Source organism: Pithys albifrons, chromosome 7 (genome assembly GCF_047495875.1).
Source record: "Pithys albifrons albifrons isolate INPA30051 chromosome 7, PitAlb_v1, whole genome shotgun sequence".
Taxonomy (NCBI): Eukaryota; Metazoa; Chordata; class Aves; order Passeriformes; family Thamnophilidae; genus Pithys; species Pithys albifrons.
In genome coordinates, this window is record NC_092464.1 from 48,148,025 (window position 1) to 48,166,029 (window position 18,005).

At 40.1% G+C, this 18,005-nt stretch overlaps 1 protein-coding gene across 4 annotated transcripts in view; it reads right to left on the reverse strand.

Moving 5' to 3' along the window:
- The window catches only part of ELMO1 (engulfment and cell motility 1), a 299,792-nt gene that overhangs the window by 243,617 nt on the left and 38,170 nt on the right, over window positions 1-18,005 (reverse strand). For all 4 annotated transcript variants that reach the window (XM_071561429.1, XM_071561428.1, XM_071561430.1 and 1 more), the window contains one exon: window positions 3,192-3,341. In XM_071561429.1, coding sequence (XP_071417530.1) covers window positions 3,192-3,269 — 78 coding nt within the window. In that variant the 5' untranslated portion in view covers window positions 3,270-3,341. The remainder of the gene's footprint in view (window positions 1-3,191; window positions 3,342-18,005) is intronic.

Consider the following 18,005-nt stretch of genomic DNA (forward strand, 5'->3'; position numbering starts at 1 on the left):
AATTTGGACCGCAGTTTTAATACCGCTAGCACAGATTTATGCAGGGGTGAAGAGTCTGGATGCTATTTTTCAAATTTATAAATGAGGAAAATTGTGGAAGTGGGGGGGAAACTCAAATAGAAAAAAACCCCAAGTATTGTAGAGAAGAGTAACTGAATTCAATCAACTCCCTATCTCAAGGAGAAAGTAGAAAAGTACATTAGCTTGAACATGATTTAAAATCAGTTTTAATGCATACACACATCAGTCAGTTGCTAGGTTTACTGCAACTAAATTAGTCCCCACCTGGCAAGGGAGAGAGGGTAGTAAATAATAGGCTGTTTTGCCCTCCTAACAACTTTCCATGAAAAAAAAAAAAGCAGTTGTAAAACTGGGACATCAAACAGTACATGTCAGTGAAAACCTTTCTTCTCATTCATTAGAAGCAGGCACAGAGGCTGGTTCCAAAAGGTACTTAGCTATATATTATTTTTTTCTGTCACAGAGTTTCTCTAACTGAGACTAACGTTGTATGATTAAAGTTAAAACAATCATTGAGGAACCGGGGTTGGCAAACCCAGAGATATGTAGTAGGAAGCCTCAATTTGACAAAGTTCTGTCTCCTGAAGTCCAGTTTGTCAGAAGTCATGCATCTAAATAGGAGGTTTTTAATGTAAGATTTAATAACATTTTGTGGAAAAAATACCCATGAGTTCTTTTCAGACCAAGTATCTTCCACTACCCCATTGTCAATTGCTCTGGTTTCACAGTTATATTTTCTCACTTTGAAAATATTTTACGCTCTTCATTACTAAGAAAAACATGCATATACACAGCAGGTAAATTGGGATAATGTGCAACAGAATATAAATAAGTTTTTCCAAGTACATGCAACAAGCAACCCCAAAAAACCTCCTAGATTTTCCTCTGACCTCTTATATGGTATTTGTACTTCAATTTTTGGAATAGCCTCTGTACCCTAAAAGATAAAGGACTTGGCGTCCTGCTAAAGTGAGAGGGTTTTGTTGTTGTTGTTTTTTATAATAATATAGTGCTGTTCTTTTAAATACTGTTTTTCTTGTTGGTAAGGGATCAGAGATGGAGGAAACTGGTATGGCAAAGCTTTTAGGATCTTCTGAACATATGTCAAATGATGGCTGTGTGAGCAGATCCCACCTGGGAGACAGGCACTGACTGCAGTGTCTGGTCAATGGGTAAGTCATTTCTCTTTTCTGTCTTCCTTTTCCCTCCTCCCCTTTATCATCTCAGACAGTTAGCCATCTGAGGTATGAATCATCTCCTTCACTACAGATCTTCAACTGAATAGATGTTTTAAAGGAAACAGATTGGGGAAAAGTTAGCATTAAGTGAATCAAAAGCAGAGCTGTGTGCTCAAAAGGATGTATCACCCTGTATGTTTTCAGGGTTCATTCCCACATTGCTCCTAACCCTGAAAAGGCAAATGTGAGTGTTTGAGTGTGTGGGTAGCAGGAAGGCATGATTCTTTCCCATCTTTCCATGTCAGAAAGGTGAGGGATGAGGCCCTCAAAATCCATTCTCTTATTTCCCTCTGTATTAGGAGAAGGCTGCTGTTAGCCTTCTCCCTTCAACCTTACTTTCCCTCTTCTTCCTTCTTACCCCCATAAAGTGACTTGCAGACAACTTGGCAGGCTGTGTTGGAAGAGTTCTATCCAGTGTAAGTCAGCATTTATCTTTCTTGTCCCCTCTAACTCTTACATAATAAAAGTAAAAACAAGGAAAAGTAAGCTAATATTTCAGATAAGGTATGAGGGGTTTTTGAGAGTTCCTTTAAGCTATTCTGTAAATTAAAACCAATCATTTTGGTATTATTTTACTGCTGTTCAGGAGAAGACTAAATAATATTTGTTCAGTTTTGTCCCCACTGTACTTGTTTCATCATGACTAACATGCATCTTTTCCTGAACACACTGTGCAGTGTCTACCATTTGTTATATAAGGAGAAAAAAGCAAAACACTCTTCACTCCAGAAGGCAAAAGATTTCTACCTGTATGAATACGCCTACTGAAAAATTTCAACAAAGGAAAATTTCAACAAATGAAATTTGACCTTGGAAGGTCAAAAAACCTCACTAGAAAGTTTGATTTCACTTGGGAACTCCCTTTTCCTCTAACAGGGCTTTTAGACTGCTTAAAAATCATACTGCTGCTATTCCAACTGCTCTCTAGTACCACGTTTCTCCAAATTTCAGACAGGAATTTCCCAGTCATGTGCCACAAAACAGTTAACTAAAAGTGAAACTGATCACACTGCATGAAGAAATTATGAACCCATTTCAGTAAAACATTTTCAGTGTGAATTCAAATGCTCTCCACTCCCATAGAACTTCACAATATACTGAGTCCCCAGACACACTAGGGCCTAAAGCACATTATGAATTTTTTTTTTCACTCTCAGTACTATTTACAGAACTAATAATAATTCTAAACAGGTAACATGCTGTAGGATTTCAAAATGTTATGGGTAAGCTGCTAAATATTAAAGAGGCTCCTTTTAATATTAATTCATGTGCCACAAAAACAATCTCAGAGAAGTCTAGAATATAAAACATTGGCATTGATTTGGGTTGTTTCCTCCCCCCACCTTAATTTCCTAAAAGGAGTTTTAAATTCATAATTTTGATTTTGTTAATTTCTCTGCGCTGAATGTAATCAGTCTATGGGGGCACTTCATTACAACTAACCAGCTAAATAGAACAACCCCTGAGATTTCTGTATGGAACAGCAAAGATCCTCCTGCTCACAGTGCACCACTATTTAAGTTCCAAAACCTGCACTTGCTGCAGCCATTCAATATGATTCTACTTCAAATGCAAAGCATTGACTAGAAATTTGAAGACTTTCCACCCAGAGGTAACAACATTACCACAATTTTACTGTTGAACAAACTACGGCACAGAAGTGTTAAGTGGGTCACACAAGCAGTAAATGCCTTATTTAAGCAGCTGTTCAAAAAGAAAAAGCAAATGCAGAAACCAGCTGAACACATCAAAAACATTAAGCAGTAAGAGAGGAAAAGGGTTACACCCCTCATAAAAAACACCTTTCACCCTACATGCACTCACAGAAAACTACCTGTGCATTGAAGTAAACATAAATGCAGAGACACAAACACGCAGAAAACAACTTATTTATGCACAGGGCCAGCTGAACACATGTACACAGGCACTTACTTGATCTATTTCCATTAACTTGGGGTAGGCACCTGGCCATTCAATCGCCACCTTCACTATATCAGCAGGAGGGGGCATTGCGACGCTGCTGTTCACCAGAGCCAGTACAACTGGACACTAAATACTGCAGAGAGTCTCTCTCATTCACACCTGCAGGGAGAAAAAAAAAAAAAAAGAATAATACAGCAGTTCAGACAGAACTCCAGCGCTGCTGCTTCAGTCTCCTACATTACCCCTGGCTGGGCAGGTGGATGAAAATGTATGTGTGTGTGTGTATGTGCAAGAGCAGAAGAATGGCACATATTACAGAAGCAAACACAGGACACAACACCACGACACACTGCACAGCTCGACAGTCTGTTAGAAAGATGGCTGAAGCACTGAAATGTACGGTGAATAATAGGCATGCATTAGATTTAAATAGAAAAACTATTTTTAAATATTATTAAATATGCTGGTGGGAAAAAGCGACAAACTAGAGGAAGCTTCTGTTACAGTGTCACTCCTGGAGTCCCAGGGAACGTGACCAAATGGGTTAATGCCAGCGCACCAAGCGAAGAGATTGCCCAGGAAGTTATGGCCAGGAAACACTGTTTCTTTTAACTATAGCAATGATCTTCTGGGTGTTCACAAATAGATCAGTGCACTATAGCAACCAGTATGTCAGGAAGAAGGCAGAACACACAGCAGTTTCCACATATACATACACACACACATATCCTCACCTAACGGATCCAGAGATAACCACATATAAATACTTCTTTATGGCATATCTCAGACATGTGAATACACAAGGATATAGTATGCATTCACAATGATATAATCAGCTACTGAAGAAATCATGGTTCCGCAAGAATATGGGTATCTACAGGGTCTCGTGTCAAATAGTGCAAATTTGGGGGAAGGAGAGGAAAGGGGAAGAACCAAATCCTAAAGTTTTGCAGAATTCAAGTTCTGTCTTTTGACTCAAAGTTTGTAATTTCACAACAACAAAAACAAATCAAACATTTTTCAGAAAGGTGTAGTGCTTCTCTGAGTTTGCAAACAAACCCGCACCCCTCTCCCTGCTCGCTGGTGGCAGAACATTCTCTCTAGTAGCAAAGCTCTGCAATTCTCAGATACAGCAACCCATGCACCCTGCTGCAGGCGGGGAGGTTCCTGCTTGCTTTGCCAAGCCCTCCATGCCAACCATGGCACTTTCCGTGCACTCTGCTGAGACCCAGCAAAGTGCCATCATGTATGACAAAACAGCAGAAGCTGCAGAAATCATCAGAGGTGCAGTCCCACTTCTTCTTAGAAGAAAAAGAGAAGGAAGTGGTGAAAGCATGGACACATGCTTGCACATACACCCTTTGAAAGAGCTAAGGCAAGGAGAGGAGCTGGCTGAGTACACCAGACATCCAAAAGCCACAAACAGGTACAGGTGCAAAAAAAGTCTCTGATTTCCCTTCAGCTGCTGCTTCAACTATCCCAGTCCAACAACCTTTCTTCAACTTCAGCAGAAGCATGAACTCAGATCAGTCCAAACAAAATCAGGAAATCATCCATTTATCAAGAAATATTGTAACTTTGTCTCATATTACTTTTCTAAGTGGGAGTTCATCCAGCTTTCATGTACATGGCTCTGCCTTTCCTTTTTGTCTTGTGTGCCTCTGGTCTGCTCTGAAAAGGCTCAGTCCTCTGAGTCTGCAAGCCCTCCTACATTCTGCATAGAGTTCTCAACACATACTATAAAATTAATTTGTGAACTTTAACACTCCAGCAATTTATTTCCAACAATGGCAGTTCTGACATCAGGATTGCACATTACCGCAAGGCAAAGCACAAGGCAGTAAATAAGACAATGGACGGTCTATAAATAAGACTGGATTGCAGGAAGTGCCTTGAAAGACTAAACAATGTGATTAAGAAACACTACATTTGGTAGATGTTACAGGAACCATGAATAAACACAACTAAAGCATGCAGCTGGCTTGCTGGTCATTAAAAAGAGACAGACACTGACTTTTGGCAGTCTCTTACACTGTAGAGCCTTAGAGGCTGCAAAGCTTCCACCACATCATACATCCACCATTTCCATCTCCCACCAGTGCTCCCCTTGCTGCACAGTGCACTGCCACAACCAACCAGCAAATCCAAGTATTTTTGGTCATTTGGTTTTTAGCATGTTCAAGTCAAATGGCTTCCTAGAGGCAGTACAATATGGGAGAAGGGAGGGGAAGAGAGACTTATTGACAGCAATGAGCTGTTAATCTAGTCTGACAGTCAACTCAAAGAGACCTTGGCACCTTCTGCTCCCAAACCCCCAGTGATAGTGTTTTCCATCTCCTCAGCAGCGCAGTCCTTGGTAGTCTCAGCCTACAGTCATTTTGATATTAAACCACCTGCAGCTTTCTGACCCAATGCCTGACTGACAGACTTCTCCCTGCATTCCCTGGCTTGGCACCTCAGCCCTGGCAGGAGGGATGCTGGAAGACCCAGGCACAGACTGAGTTTACTGGCCACAACACAGAAAGAGCAGCAGCTCCTGCCAGACAAATTTGACTGAGGATATCTTCAGATGAGTTAGCTCTTATTTTCAACAGTTTTATTTCCCCTCATCATGTTTCTTCTACAGTTTTAATGAAAAAAAAATCATCATATGTAAAGAGATGGAATGGAGACCTATAAAAACCATAGAATCTACTTAGTGCATGGGCAAACAGTTTCTTTTGACTGGGAAGACAGGGCATCAGCCTGGAGCACTGTCAACCCTCACTGCAAGAGGCAAAGAAAAGCTAACGTGCAGCCCAATGTCTTCCCTTGGAGGTTCAGTAACTCCAAATCTCACAATAAATATTGGGGAAAAAACAATGATTCATTACCACTGGCTGTAAGTATAAAAGCAAAACAACATTACACAGCAATAAATTTGCAGAAAACTTCCATTTCCCCATAAACATGAGGGCACTAACCCTCAGTTTGTTTTAGCAAATTGTGGGCCATCTTAATGAGTCATGTAGGAAGAAAGGTGTAAGGAAGAAGAGTCAAGGAAAGTTGAGAGTAAGGTAATCAAATTCAGCTACGGGAAATAAGCATTTACATTCCAAAGCAAGGTGCAAGAGATATTTGCCACAGCATTCAGAAGACAATTTCAGTGTGACTAGTTTTAACGTAGGCTAGCACAGATCTCCTACATAATTATAATTATTACTCTACAGATGCTTACACAGTCATAAAACACAAGGCAAAGTGACAGATCTTTAATACAAATGAATGTAGTTCCACTTTTCCCATCAGAAGACCAACTCAAAGACAACAATATAGTCTGAATGCTGAACAGCATACAAAATCATTGCTTTCTTTCTGTTTCTCTGTGGACGTTCTATTCAAATGTGCTGACTTTTTAATCTTATGAATTCAATGCAGGATCCAAAAGATCATTTAGTTTCATTCTACCTATGGGGAAATGCCAGAAACAAATATTCTTTCTGGGGTTTTTAAGGCCAAAATAGATGTTTAGCTGTCATCACAAAATTATTATTGCAAAGAAAATTCTGCAACCTACAGTGCTGACAATTCAAAATTACCTACTATTTATTCCAGTGGTACACAGTGTGCCAGACACTGCCCAGTAAAATAGGGAAGGCACAAAGCCTGGCATGATACGCTTTCAATTTAGTAAGCAATTTTCATTATGTGAATAAAGTACTAGAACTGATTTCAACTGTTTTTGTTATGCCAGCAGCAGTCAAGCAGTGAAAAGGATAGCGATGTCACTAAAGGGTCTAGTTACGGAGTTTTCTCAAGTGCAATTCCTTTTTCTCTCCCAGTGGGAACTGAGAAGCACTGACACAAAGAGCAACTTTGCAACTCATTTTTACAATATTTATTTTCAAGGTAGAATCTGAAGGCAAGAGAATGTATGTGCAGGCACAAGTGTATGAAGGGGAGGAGGGGTCTGAGGAAAAGGAAGGAAAATTCCCGTTATTTTCCCTAAAGGGAGCAGTAACCTGGAGGATGTTTAAGGAACTTACATGCTCAAAAGAGCACTATTTTATAACTTGAGGGGAAAAAACACCACAACTAAAACCTGTCTACCACTTGAGCCCACTTTCTTCCATTAATATGGTCTTGCAGAACTATGACAGCATATTAAAGTGTAAATTTGACAATTTATTATTACCATATACAATATATATATATGCGCATTTCAACCATGCTATGAAGTGCTTCCAATGGTCTAAGTCAGAGTAATAAACACTCAAGTTAGAAATCAAAGTATGTTAAATTTAATGTAAAAATGCATCAGTACAGACATGCAAGCTCTCAATTTACTTGCTTGGCTCGGAGGGATTCATTCAGTACAAAATACATTGAATTTTCCCCTTCTACCTATATGCTGCATAGGGAAAACAAGATTTTATTCGTGTATGAAATTAGTTCTCAGTGGAAATCTTTCTTTTCTATTTTTTTAAACTTGTTTTGGAATTTCCTTGGCACTTTCCATACAAATACCTCAAAGTACTTTAAATAACTTAAAGCTATCAGAGCACATCTCTCAAGAAATAAACTCTATTCTTACTCTACAGACAGGAGAAAAATGCAATGCTCACAGGAGCTATGTGGCTTGCAGCTCTGCTCATATAAGAAAACAGCATCCTACAACAGCTTATTGGTTTTTTTTACAGAAGACAGGTAATATCCAAAGAGCAGGCCAGGTCACTGCATGAGCAACTCAAGTAAGAAAAATAATCACTAAAAAGTGACCGAAGGAACATCAAGTGCACTTGAGAATTTAATAAAACACAGTGTGTATTTCTCCTCCCTGGACAAAAGGCAGCATGTACAGGAATCACCTGGAGCTGGCACAGCTCCCCCCACCACAGGCAGAGTTTTCCATTGCATTTCTTCAAAGCCAAGGGAAGGGAGGGCAATAAGGGCGACAGGACAAAGTGGGGCACAGTAGGTGCTGGCAGGGAGCTGATCCTGCCTGGGCAGCGTCCCACAGCAGGAGGAGAGAGACTGGTCCCTGCACTCCCCACCTTACGTAAGGAACCACTTCTTGTCAAACCTCATCAGCATCCACCGTTCAGCTCCCGCCCCCCCAGCAAACAGAAACTAAGTGGCAAGTTCAGCTGGAAGGTCCCTCGGGGACCAAGTCTGATTAACGATTTTAGAAAGATAATCCACCGCTGGATTAATATCCCCCAAGAGAGTTATTTTTGGAGTTAAACTGCATGACTGAACAGCTGAGTCTAAGGAGCTGTAAACACGCTGTAGCATCTCTGCAAGAAATGAAAACAGGGCACAGAAGCCAGGGGGCTGGATGTACACTTTGTGTACATAAAAAGGCTTTCATGCTGCCTTTTTCCCTTTTGTTACTCATTCAGTGGTATTCACCCTTGAACTAGACAGGAGTCAAAGGCCCAGCAGACCCATGTCAATAAAATATACAGATGCTTTGACACAAATGGAAGATAAAGCTGTACAGGAGCTGTGAGGTATACTCTAGTAAAACATGCTATCAGAGAGCAGTAACCCAGGGGGACTGCTATCCCCTTTGCAGCAACCACCAACACTACAGGAAAACACGACCCCACTCAATAGACTTTCATGGTTCAGAGTGGTCTATTCTCTTCCCAATAGGAACAACTCTTTGATGCTGAACCCTCAACCTGATCAATAATGCATTATATTAGACCAGGAATGCACAATTTAATATTACGATAAAATGAGCTTTGGGTCCTTCAGGTTTAAATACAACATTTTTCCTCTCAAAAATACCTGGAAACCAAGTATTGGAGGAGATTTTAGGAATGTGGCTGTGAAATGTACAGAAGATGACAGATTTTGCCACTGGTAAAGCTGCCCAGGAAACACAGCTGATATCCATGTGGTTATCATCTTTCTCATTCCCATATACCCATAACCTTTCTTCACAATTTCATTCTAAGCATTTTCTCTTTCCCACAGTTGCCTTGTTCCTCTTAGGAAGTCTTTTACATAACTGAGACTTTACTACCATTCACAGACCAGCCCACTCTCAAAAAAAGTACTCTTCAAAAGCTAGAGAGAAAAAAAGGCTTGAAAGGGTGCTTCAAAAGAAAAGGTGGAAGAAATCACAACAGACTGGATGTACTCAGAATATAAGCAAGCAGGCTGTCTGGTCTTGTTTCTAAAGCACATATTGAAGCATGCCAGAAAAATTCAGATATTTCTTCTTGAACACCCCTGCTTCTAGGAAGATCATTTTCCTTCTATTAAGGAACTTTTAGCTACATGTCTATAATTCAGAAGACTGAAAACTTCATTTTGATTATTCAAAGTGGTTTTTTGAACCTTTGTGGCAATTTACTCAACAGTCATATACCGTTCAGTCAGATAAAGATGTGTTGTTCACTAAAGATGTGAATATATGAGGTTTTTGAGCTACAGATCAGGAAAGCATCAAACTCAAGCATTCAAAAGACAAGTACCAAGAAATTATTATTATTATTGTTATTGGAAGAATATTCATATTAATTATAATAATATAAAAATAAACCCCAACTAACTCACAAAAAAACCCAACACAAAACCAAAATGCACCAACACAACCTCCACACCAACAAAAGCGCAGCATTCAAAGAGCTAAGGCTTCACCAAAAAGTGTATGATTTTTCAAAGACACCGAGTACCTGCCTAGCATGTGAAATTTAAAGACCATGGTTGGCATCAAGTACAAAACCAAAAATCAAACGCTACTCTGAATACAAATGTCAGAATCTACTTAAACTTTTCACAGCTTATCAGGGCTTGCCACTTCACTTGTGGTTGCTTCTCATCATCGGGTTGTACTCCAAATGTTTCTAAACTGAAGCAAGCACCAAAAAGTATCTCAAAATCCAGCCGAATACAACTTTCTTTTCCTGCCCCTCAGGGTAGTATACAACTCAAAAGGTAGGAGGGAAGTAATGGAGAAAAGATGAAACCATGATTTCAGCCAGTAGTGCTGCTGTTCCCATTGTTGTGAGGAGAATTAAAGACTTCAGCATAGAAAGTTGAAGGGCAGAAAGGAAAAGGGAAATTGACATTGCAAAACAACAAAATAAAGCAATGCAGAATATTACAGCTCAAAAGATAGAGGCAAACTTTGGTTTTGTTTGGGGGAGGCAGGAAAAGGGGTGGTGCTTTTTAATGTTTAAGCTAAGTACACTCCTAAGGAGTCCAATGTAGCTGGAAATGGAGTAAGTTTATTCCAGGCTAGTTGAAAATACCTGAAAAGCAATAAAGTTTATCAAAAGTGCTATGGATTTTGAATAAAATTCAATTAAGGTTTGTAAAGAAATAACAAAAGATCACAGAACTCATTAGTCTACTACTAGCATGACCTGGCTATGGTACTTTGTCCTCTCCTGGCATTTAGATAAGTCAGGGGGCTAGAAAGGTGGCACAAAAGAGCATCTTGAGTCAAGATGATAACACTTTACTGCCTCGTTATCTCTGAATCAAGACAATGATGGCTGGCTATATCCCAAAAGAGATAACAGATACAAGAAGATAAGCTCAAAGTTGGGAAAAGCCCAAAACTTACTGCTGGAAGGAAGATGAATCAGCAGTATAAAAAACAAAGAGAATTTTTTACCCTATCAATGCTCACTTACAGAGGAGCTAATGGTTATCACCAGGAAGTTAGTCAGACGGAGGAAAAGAGGGCAATAGAGATGTGAGAATGCTAAAGGAAACAGCCAAGTGAACTGACAGCACAGACAGGATGTTGAAGATTGAAGCAAGCAGAATTATTTTCTAAAGTAATCATTCTGCATAGAATAATCCTGTGGAAAAGAGCCATATTGCTATTCCACATTGAATAAGCAGAGCTTAAGTAAGAGAAACAGCAAAAGAAAGAGTAGATGCCCCTTATGAATCTGAGGAAAGTACAAAAATTTTGAAGACACCAGCCTTTTTCAGGCACTGACACTGCTCTTCAAAGATGTGCAGTTTTGGGTATCATACTATAAGAAGAAAAATAAAGCTCCTAGAAAGCATCCAAAGGGGGGCTATGAAGATGGTTAAGGGTCTAGAGGTGAATTCATATAAGGAGTGGCTGAGGTCACTTGGCTTGTTCAGCCTGGAGAAGCTGAGGAGAGAGACCTCATCATAGCTTCCTCCCAAAGGCAAGTGGAGGGGCAGGCACTGATGTCTTCCCTCTGGTGACCATGACAGGACCTGAGTACACAGCATGAAGGTGAGTCAGGGCAGGTTTTATGATGGAGATTAGGAAAAGGTTCTTCACACAGGGCTGAACCCTGGAACAGTGTTCCCAGGGAAGTGGTCACAGCACCAAGCCTGTCTGAGTTCAAGAAGCTCTTGGACAATGCTTTTAAGGCACATAGTATGACTCTTGGGGTGACTCGTACAGGACCAGGGGTTGGATTCAGTGATCCTTATGGGTCTCTTCCAACTCAGAACATTCTGTGACACTTTGAAAGATGACAGAAAACAAGCAAAGGGAAGAAATTACCTGTCAGTACTCTTGCAGCAGAAATCAGCTCCATCTACAGAGGTGTTCCTACCAGCCCTGTTTCTCTTCTAGTTACTGCAATCAGTGCATCAAAACAGTGAACAGTCAAAACACCCCACGTTTTCCTGACTTCTCAGCACTATATAGTCTCTGAACCCACCCCTGCAGACGCTTAACTCTATTCACACTCTCATATTCACAAAGAATAATTTGCCCTTAACACTTGTGGACTTCCTAGTGGTGGCTCTCTGGAGGAAATTCAGAAAACAAGACAGCAAATTGGAAAATCAGTGATGGCCAGGAAAAAAAAAAAAGGCATGCCACAATTAATATTAGAAACCATGTCTACAGCTAACATTTGTGGAACAATTTGAGCTATTCTGCATTAAAGAGATTGTATCTCCAAACAATATCAGATGTTGAGACTAAGCCAACACTTTAATGGATATCATTAAACCCGCTTTGGAACCAGGAACACAGAGATACTAGGGAACAATCACACACACAGTCACATTCCAAAACAACTACTATTGATAGGCATATGCCCATCCCTAACACTGATGCCACCTTGCTTTACAAAGTGGTGCTCAGTCGGTGTACTTGCAGGCCTGGAACCATTGTTCTGGGGATATCCCAATGAGCTATCACCCTGCGTTTCAATGCTGACACACACTTTGTGGACATTGTTTCTAATTCTAGAAGAAGAGGAGTTTGCACACCTGAGCAATCATTTCAATTATACAGCCAGGTTACCCCTAAGATCACTGTAAGGTAAAATAAAAGCAAAAAGATACTGAAGAACCCAAGAACAGGGCAAAGTCTAGGTTCACACAACCAGAAGATGGATGGTATTTTGGAGGGATGCAAGAAACCTTTCCGAAGAAACCTGACTACAAGATATTAGCAGTGCCAACACTGGCTCACCCAGCCCATTTCCAGGGCAGATTTGTCCTGCATAAAGCTTGTAACCTGCATTAAATGCGACACTTGGTAACAGGAGATCAGAGTACTTTAACATGAGACTATTCCTTACTCATCTCTCTTGCAAGACCATGAGTAGCAGATGACCCTGCTTGAGCAGGTGGGTGAGACAAAATGACTTCCAGTAATCCCTTCCAGCCTCAACTATTCTGTGATTCTCTGAGAGCACTGATATAATATCCCTGATCACTCCTGAAGTCCTAGCCTGGCCCATCAGTGTTCAAATATTGTGTCTTTTTTGTGTTTAATGGTGCACACAAAGAGCAAAAAGAGGTGCTTTGTAGCAGGTTGCCTTCTATGCCAAAGTAAGGTTCTCTAAAGACATTAAAACCAGCCATTGATTACAACTTAAGAACAGTCTCCATAACTCTTCCCAGCTGGCATCCAAGACCACTCATTCAAAAAATACACCAGTCTTCCATAACTTGAACTTAAATTTTAAAGAGCAAGGTGAAACTTCACTTATGACAGGAAAACTACTGTAAATTCCTTTTGTGTTACATGACATTCAAGCACTGTGTAGAATTGGTGGTCACTCCATAATTTTACTGCACTCTTTGTTCAGCTTTAAAATCTCCATGGCCCAGAGAAAGAGGAAAGAGTGATGCAAACATCACCCTTTACTGTTTTGAGTCATAAACTCCAGGGAGTCATACAGTTTAAGCAGCGGACAACAGTTGAAAATCTTACTGTCTCTCTCTTAGCAGGGACAGCAGGACAGGCAATGTGTTCACTCAGAAACTATAACCCAAATGTGAACTGAAACCCCCACTGAATCTAATTTATGCTATTATGCTGGGCTATTTAGAAAAAAAAAATTGGGAAGACGAGAGGAGAGCTACCAATTCAGCCACTGCAGTTAAAGCTAAAGACAGGAGTTATGATTGTCTGCTATCAGAAAAAAGTGGAAATACTATAACAAAAAAACTTGACTCTTGAAAACTACTAGGCAGTTTAGTACATATGTTTACTACATAGCTTGGGTAAAAAGTCATCATAAATTAGAAAATCACCTTTGAGTACATATGATCTGTTTCTCCAGGTATCTCATAAGTAATTATAATTTCAAAAGTGCTCTAAGACTCCTCAGATGACTAGAGCTAATACTCACTGTCAAACGCTCATGACTGCACAGCTGTGTTTCCCCATTGCCACGCTCTGGTTGAAGCTCCTGCTCCAGCCTCGCTGGGAACATGCACAGTTATGCCAAGAATGAGCAAAACACTCACTGTTTCCAAATTGGCTAATAAACGAACTGAGTGCTTAACCTCCCCACAATACATGCATCCACACAAGCAACAAGCACTGAGGACTGAACTGTGCCAGCCACATTATTCTGCAAGACAACTCGTGGCAGTTTTCTTCCCAGGAGCCAGAACATCAATTGTCACCGACTGCTGCTGCAACTCAATCAACTTCTATCAAAACACCCATTCAAAAATGAACCAGCACTTGCTGTGTGATGCTTTACTCTATTATCCTAAAAACAAATAGAGTGCCTCAAATATTTAATAGCCTCTTCATTCCACACAGGAGTTATTGCCAAGTGTTTTACCTGCTAAGAATTTACAAATGCTAACTGCAGAACAGGGAGAAGCTGGCAGCACCAGGAAAAGGACACTATACCTTTGCTGCATAATAACATGCATACCTCTAACTTATTATATAGCAAAAGAAATGGATCCTCGTAACTGTTTTATGTTAAAAATATTGTAATACATATACATCATCCTGGGCCACCATCCTTACACTGTCTGGTAAAATAAAATCTTTCTGCTCCAAAAAACTCTTTGAATGGCAAAGTCTGGTTCCACAGCAGATCTGGTATCTGCTTCCCAACGTGATGGCTTTGCCTCCCTCTCCCCAGTGCCAGCACTGGCACTTATCCAGTAGGCCAGTTCAGAGAGATGGAGTGTCCAAAAACTAACCCACAAAACAAAAACAAAGACACATTTTCAGACAGATTAGCCCCTTGAATGCATTCACCACTCACTCATCCAACCATCAGGACTGCAACAAAGAAAGTGTAAGGCCAAAGGGGAAAACAGGAATATAGCCTGCTCATCTTAAAACATTGTGTAAACCTGTCCTGACAAAAAAAAAAAAAAAAAAAAGATTTATTTCACCTGTGCAAAGTTCATGCCTCACAGCTGAGATTCAATTCAATAGAGAAGAATGATGTAAAAGTATGCAATTACTCAGTTCATTACAGTATGTCTCATTAACTCAATGATGTCCTTTATAATTGTAACAGACATTAAAAGATTGAAGTATTTGGATAAAATCCAAGTACATTTTCAGTGCTCTGATGATTACCACAGTTCCTATCTTCAGAAATACAAAGTAACATCCCTTCACCAAGTCCCTTGTGAGAGAAACTATCGGTTATCCTCCTTCCTTTCAGACTTCCACGTTCCCATATTAAATTTTCCTGTTGCAGTTGGGGGTGAGGAGTGGCAAATCACTCTTCAGTTAACTGTCTAGTTCAGTTTGACATGCCAGAACTGTTTCCAAATACAGCTGTCAACTGAAGTTGACCATTTTGAACTTCCTAGAGGGCTAACACCTGGCTGAAAAGTTCTTTGTGTGAAAATGGCAACACTAAAACAAAGCCAAACATGTAATTCTGTGACACTTTTCATCTGCTTTCAGTTGTAATTTAACATCATTAGTTCTCTAATGTTCAATCACTCAGTGCAATTCAGGTATTAATTGCTTTAAAACACAATGGAGATCTCTTTCTGCCCTTCAGTAAACCACTTCTACTCTGCTGTGGACACAAACTGGTTTGGCATGAAGACAATAGCAGAGAGCCTTACCCACTCTCATATTACACTATTTTAAGCAATATTCACAGGTTGTACTCTGAAAGTACAAGCATTTTGCAGCTGAAAGAATACTTCATTTTTTCTCTTTGATGCAGTCCTTGAGCTGCATTCACATAACCACAGACACAACCCATCAGATTTTAATCTAGAGTAAGGAGTATGATCAGGAAAGGGATGTCCCATTTCCAAAACTGCCAGACAACCTGCCCTGTAACAAGTAAGTGGATTCCACATCTCTGAAGACCAGGACTTGAGCTCCATTTCAGTGACAGTCCCTTAGTCCTAACAGGGCATTTGCCTGTTCTGTCAGAACTGGATGTGACTTCCTTCTACCTTATTTGGAAGATGTACATAGAGCTCACAAAAACATGTTCTGCACAATATGCAGTTCTCAACTGCCTCTTCTTGATCTGGGCATGCAAAACTTAAGAGAACAGTGTATATGAGGAATGAAGGAGAATGATGTTTTTGAAGATTTTTTAAAGTTTTCTTTTCACCTGTGCCATTCCCTAAACTGAAGCAGATTCCCACACCACCTTCTCCAGCTATCTTCTTGAAGTGTTAAAGAATGAGATGTATTTCACCCAAATTTCTTACACTGCTGGTCTTACCCACTATGCCCAAAATTTTGACTAGGACTGGGGCGAAAAACAAACCAAAAATCCCAAAAAGATTACATTAAGTCTATTTAAGGCACTCGTAGGAAATTGTAAAACAGAGTTGTCAAGAGGTAAACATGCTACATTAGTGCCCAGGAATAATCTAATGCTCCCATTTAAACAGGGCAAAAAAATGTTTTCAAGCATTTGCAAAACAAACCTTTTGAGACACAAAAACCCCAGATTCTTATTTGACCTTGGTGTCATTGAGAGAATGTAATCATTAGCAGCTAGTATAAGATACAGACCACAGAAAAATCAACTGAAAAAACCCACCTGCAAACAGACCTTATATCTGCCAAGTTTGTTCCCCACAGCACTGATTAAAGAGAACTCTCTGCCACACGTAGTAATCGCACTGTTTAAATGAGCAGAGAGTTTGCTTCAAAAAATGAACAGAGAATCTGCTTCAAAGAAAAAGATGTTAAACTTGGAACCAAGAACACTTGTGTTTCATTTTCTTTTATTCAAAGGCTTTGCGTGTGGCCATGTACTTGCCCTTTGGTCCTCTGTGCCCTCAACAGCCAACTATAAAATGAGCACAGCACTTCTTCAGAGAAGGTGAGGGACATTTAGAGGTTACAGGGGGTTGCATCTAAATCAGGCTGACAGATTACCCAGAATGGGAAGTTGCCTTAATTATTCATGTCCTAGGGCTGATTCCTCACCCAGATTTTCCTGCATTTTACTGTTCCCAGACCTCAAGGTCCAGAAAGTAGAGACTGGCTTACCCATTTCTTGATATCATCCTTAGTTTCAATACACCACTTTCCATTAAAAATCAGAGAGGCAGAAATTAAAGATGCAGCTTCAGAGCCTACTGGAAGCAGCCTGTGCTCTTTTTGAGCATTCCAGAGTAGCTATCCATCAGAGAGAGCTTCTCATTAGGATCCCAGATATGCACTCTGAGATGGGACAGAAAGGGACAAACCCTTCTTTAACAATATTTATTGTACAATAAAAATAATAATTCCCCGCCAAATTAAAAGATTCATTACTGACACAAAATTATAAGTACACTTCTGGGTGGACTGTATACTTTAAAGCAAATCAGCAAGGGAAAACTAATTTTGCAGGCAAAATAAAAGCATCATCATTATATTCATTTAAGTCAAGACTGAAAGAGCACACAGAACAGGGACCTAGTCTGAAGTCTCATTGCCATTTTTCTTTACATATAAAGCTGTTTTTCCTTATGTTAAGCATCCCCAAGGCATGCACAAATGTCTATGGAGCCAATAAAAATGCAAATACTCTGAAGCAGCCCAGAAAGCAACCACTGTTCATCTCTTTCCACGTTCTCCCTTTTACTCAAGCTTTCATTGTTTGATATGAGTGACTTCACTAAAAATCGTGTGCTTTGGTTTTAGAGTCCTGAAAGTTTAAGCTGTTCTCAACTTAGAAATAGTCTGTCAGGAATAGCCTGTCACCTGGCTCATTGGTTCAGCCATTCCTGGCAAGTGCCCAAATTTCAGCACACACATGACAGGAAGAGCTCCCTGTCCTGTTACAGTTACCTCTTTACGGCCCCAAATAATCTCTGTAGTTTTACATAGTGAAATTAATGCACGGCTGCTGCCTTCCTTGTCTCCTGCCCTTGATTTTAGTAATTTAATTGCTGAAGTGGAAGTACAGCTGTTAAAAGAGACAGGCACATGACAGAAAATGCCTGCCTTCTGCTTTGAAGGCGCATAATGTGACAGCAAGACGAAAAACCCCACAGCTACTAAAGATTCCGGTTTTCTCAGGAACAGTTTCATCTCTAACAAGATCAGATTGAACTATTCCCCATAAATTGAGAAGGTGCCACTTTTTAACAGTTCCTCTCTTAAATCTGTTACTATTTTTCCTGTTCCATCAA